Source organism: Poromitra crassiceps (genome assembly GCF_964638095.1).
Source record: "Poromitra crassiceps genome assembly, contig: HAP1_SCAFFOLD_255, whole genome shotgun sequence".
Lineage (NCBI taxonomy): Eukaryota > Metazoa > Chordata > Actinopteri > Beryciformes > Melamphaidae > Poromitra > Poromitra crassiceps.
Window position 1 is genome coordinate 252735 of NW_028152142.1, and position 4766 is coordinate 257500.

The following is a 4766-nucleotide window of genomic DNA, read 5'->3' on the forward strand; positions in this document are numbered from 1 at the left end:
TGACTTGACTTGACTTGTGTGTGTGTGTGTGTGTGTGTGTGTGTGTGTGTGTGTGTGTGTGTGTGTGTGTGTGTGTGATCCTGTACAGAGTGAACCATCATCTCGGCAGCTGTGTTTGGTCTCAGTGTTTCTCTCTCGCTCTATCTGATAGTTTCTCTCTCCCTCCTCTATCTGACAGTTTCTCTCTCTCTCCTCTATCTGACAGTTTCTCTCTCTCTCCTCTATCTGATAGTTTCTCTCTCCCTCCTCTATCTGACAGTGTCTCTCTCCCTCCTCTATCTGACAGTTTCTCTCTCCCTCCTCTATCTGACAGTGTCTCTCTCCCTCCTCTATCTGACAGTTTCTCTCTCCCTCCTCTATCTGACAGTTTCTCTCTCCCTCCTCTATCTGACAGTTTCTCTCTCTCTCCTCTATCTGACAGTTTCTCTCTCTCTCCTCTATCTGACAGTTTCTCTCTCCCTCCTCTATCTGACAGTTTCTCTCTCTCTCCTCTATCTGACAGTTTCTCTTTCTCTCCTCTATCTGACAGTTTCTCTCTCCCTCCTCTATCTGACAGTTTCTCTCTCCCTCCTCTATCTGACAGTTTCTCTCTCCCGCCTCTATCTGACAGTTTCTCTCTCCCTCCTCTATCTGACAGTTTCTCTCTCCCTCCTCTATCTGATAGTTTCTCTCTCCCTCCTCTATCTGACAGTGTCTCTCTCCCTCCTCTATCTAACAGTTTCTCTCTCCCTCCTCTATCTGATAGTTTCTCTCCCCCTCCTCTATCTGATAGTTTCTCTCTCCCTCTTCTATCTGACAGTTTCTCTCTCACTCCTCTATCTGATAGTTTCTCTCTCCCTCCTCTATCTGACAGTTTCTCTCTCACTACTCTATCTGACACAGAGACACTGAGGCACCATAGTTATACAGCCTAAACCCAGGGTAGAGTTTTTCAGTGAAGGTGGAGTAGAAGGTGTGGAGGTGAGTCAGTGTGTCAGAGGAAACTGTGTAGAAGGACAGAGAACCAGCAGGCCAGTCAAGATACACTGCGACTCTATTAGAGAGAGAGGGGAGACTTATGTGTGTGACTCTGTTATTGTGATAGGCAGAGTAACGATCATCATAGCATCTCAGACTCCAGGACTTTTCATTCCCTCCAAGCTTGCTGTCACTACCCTGTCCTCTCCTGCTGATTCCTCTGTAACTCACTCCTATATGAACATTTCCTTTCCTCTCCACCTCCCAGTAACAGCGACCAGTCAGACCATCTCTACACAGCAGCTGAGGCCAGGAGTCAAATCTCTCTGGGTGATCAGGATATGGCGGCTTCTCTCTCACCCACGTCACCTTTCTGTTGTCTTCAGACAGGAGGAGGCGTCTCTCTGCTGTCTTTGGGTCCAGTGTGAGTTCACAGGCATCTGATGAGACAACAAGACTCAATACAGCAGCAGCTTCTCATCTAAAACACCTGGGCTGTGTTTCACAATAACAATCATTATTAGTGGTTATGAAGATATTTTACAAGTGATTTTAAGAAATGGTTGATTGTAGGTTTTTACCACATTCATGTTCACATAAATAAACCTTTTGTCAAAACCTTAAAAACAGACCAAATAAAGTGTTGTGCTGCCGGAAACTCTGACAGGTTCCATTTAAAAACTAAAGGCAATGAGACACAGAAACACAAGAGATGAACATTGTATGATGTGTGAAACATAATATTGAGCCAGACTGGAACACAAGTCACTGTTATTAAGCTGTTACCAAGTTATTCAAGCTTCACACACACACACACACACACACACATTTTAAATACTTTATTTGGTTCCACAAATTACATTTCATAAACAGGGAAACAAATATATCAGGGCCAATTAATACTGAGCACTTATGGATACACATAGCACCTCCTTCTCCACACTGCTAGACTGCCAATAATTGCTGAGACAGAGCAATATTTGACAGTGCTGGCTTTTAGCGGAGGAATACGGTAGTTGTACGGTTGGGAGAAAAAGCAGTGCCGAATGAAACTGCTGTTTTGCGGAAAAGTAAAGCGCTGAAAATTGTCAAAATAGAGCGTGCATGTACACGGATATTGATTTGTTTAGGTGGGCGTTGTTTTAGGTGGCTAAATTACAGTTATAGTTTTAGTTGTTGACCCCCAGTACTGAGAGAGAAAAGGCTGGTTTGGCTGCTGCTCTGGGTGCCGGATCTCGTTAGACGCTGCGCCCCGCTTCAAGACCACTGTACCTAATTAAGTTAGTGTATCTTACTAGCTGATAGGACCCCACTTCAAACAAACCGAACTATCCCTTTAAAGTCTGTTCTGTAATGCACTTTTTTGCCAGTTGGAGGCGGCGGGACAGCCTGCTGTTGGAGACAAAACAGTCACTACTCTTGGCTGCAGTGGACACTGGACATTAAACTCTTATGGACTTATGGACTTATGAAAAAAAAAAAAAAAAAAGTCTTATGGACTTATGGACTCTTTTAAATAGGCACATTTTTAACTTGTATTTTAGTAATAAATCCCTTTGTTTTTTTAACTTGTACTGTTGTTTGGGCCAGCACCACTCCCCTGTAGAAAACAAATGTATTTTATTCTTAAAGTCACACTCCACACCCTTGAGACACATTTGAATTACCTTCATTTGTGTTCACATTTAGACAAAAAAAATCCTTGAACACAAACAATGGGACATTTCAGAATGACAAATGTATTTGAAATTACAACCCCAATTCAGAAAAAGTTGGGACGCTGTGTAGAACTTAAATAAAAACAGAATGTGATCATTTGCAAATCCTTTTCCACCTATATTCAATTGAATACAGTACAAATATATTGAATGTTTTACCTTATCAACTTCCAGTCCAGCCTGGCTCAATATTGTGTTTCACATCACAATGTTCATATTCTGAATGTGATGCCAGCAACACCTTTCACAAAAGTTGGAACAGAGGCAACAAAAGACTGGGAAAGTCGAGGAATGCTCAAAAACACCTGTTTGGAACATTCCACAGGTAAACAGGTTAATAGAGAGGCAAAGTGACCGCCTACTTCCTGCTTCAGCACTGTACCAGAGATTTTGATCTGCCATTCATTTTCCCATAGACATTTCGTAAAATGCTTATAAAAAATAGTTTAACTTCATCAAACCAAACGGTGCAGCTATATTTAGAATCGGGAGAGACCATAGAACATTTCACTCGGACAGAAACTTTAAGAAAAAATATTTTCTTTAAATATGCAATTATTTTTACGTTTTGGTCCGAGTGAAATGTTATGTGGTCTCTCCTGTTTCTAAATATATAAAAATATATACACAATGCAGAATATACAGCAGAATGAATGGACGTCACAGACTGTGCCAGATGGACTTTCTATCTCACTAGTTGAATGTGTTGCTTTGTTTTCATGAATCAAACTAAATACACACTTACATTTCCTCAGACCTGGTTTCAGCCTCTGCACTCCACCATGGTCCACACTGGAGGAATAAACAAAGTCAGATCAGCAGATTCTCTTTGATGATGGAAACAACATGGACATTTATTAATAACCTTCATTATGAAGGATTTCCTCTCATATCCTCATTGAACTGTATTCCTGCATGAGCTTTGCAGTGTGACAGAGAAAATGTGTGTGACTCTCAGCCTTCTAGCAGACGTTGCCTCTCCATACCTGAGAGTGTCCAGTCTACAGTGACGTAGCAGGTTCAGCCCTGAGGTTCCTGGATGATTGTAGCTCAGGTCCAGCTCTCTCAGATGGGAGGGGTTGGAGCTCAGAGCTGAGGCCAGAGAAGCACAGCTTTCCTCTGTGAGCAGACAGCCTGACAGCCTGCACGCACGCACACACATGCACGCACGCATGCACGCACACACACACGCAGACACGCACACACACACACACGCACACACACACGCGCACGCATGCACGCACACACACAAACACACACACACACTGTTGCATTACACTGTAACACCATCAAACTTCATGGCCAATCAGCAGACAGAAGAAGAGACAAACCCTCCACTATTTCTGTTTTTTAACCTTTATTTATACAGGGGGAGGAGTCTCACTGAGAGCAATGCTCTCTTTTTCAGGAGCGCCCTGTTCACATTCATACACACACACACACACACACACACACACACACACACACACACACACACACACACACACACACACACACACACACACACACACACACACACACACACACACACACACACATACTTTGATTCTAGCAATAAAGACGTGTTTTAAATACAAGTTGAGTGATATATTTAAACTTATATTCAGGATAAAAATTAAGCCTTTAAAACGTTATTATGATCATATGAAAAGTGTATAACATTTTCAGCAATATCACCCAGCAATAATCATTTATTGATTGTTTATTCTTGAGTGTTGTGAGCTTTTGCACAGGTTTTGTGAAAGAGAGATCCCAACTCTCAATGAAAACTCATGACAGTGGAATCCGCTTATAGTGATCATGGTTATAGTGATCACATGCTTATATTGATCATAAAGCTTGGTCCTGAATCATTCCTATACACATGCTGTTTAAATAGTTTGCTTATAGTGATCAATACTCTGCTTACAGTGATCATTTTGGGCCTTGTCACAACCAAGAACAATGGATTTTCTTTTTTTTTTTTAATTAAAAATTATTACAAACTGCCAAAAATAGCAGCAATACTTGGTGCATGTCTGTATAAGGAGAGATTGTGGTGTGTGTCTGTCTGTCTGTCTGTCTGTCTGTCTGTCTGTATATGGAGAGATT

General features: G+C 41.8%; 1 protein-coding gene across 2 annotated transcripts in view; it reads right to left on the reverse strand.

Moving 5' to 3' along the window:
• Positions 1-636: 636 nt before the first annotated feature.
• Positions 637-4766, reverse strand: part of LOC310770892 (NLR family CARD domain-containing protein 3-like) — a 34775-nt gene continuing 30645 nt past the window's right edge. For both annotated transcript variants that reach the window (XM_083663592.1, XM_083663593.1), the window contains 3 exons: positions 3662-3817; positions 3421-3467; positions 637-1397 (listed from right to left, as the gene is read on the reverse strand). In XM_083663592.1, the coding sequence (XP_083519718.1) occupies positions 865-1397; positions 3421-3467; positions 3662-3817 (736 nt within the window). In that variant the 3' untranslated portion in view covers positions 637-864. The remainder of the gene's footprint in view (positions 1398-3420; positions 3468-3661; positions 3818-4766) is intronic.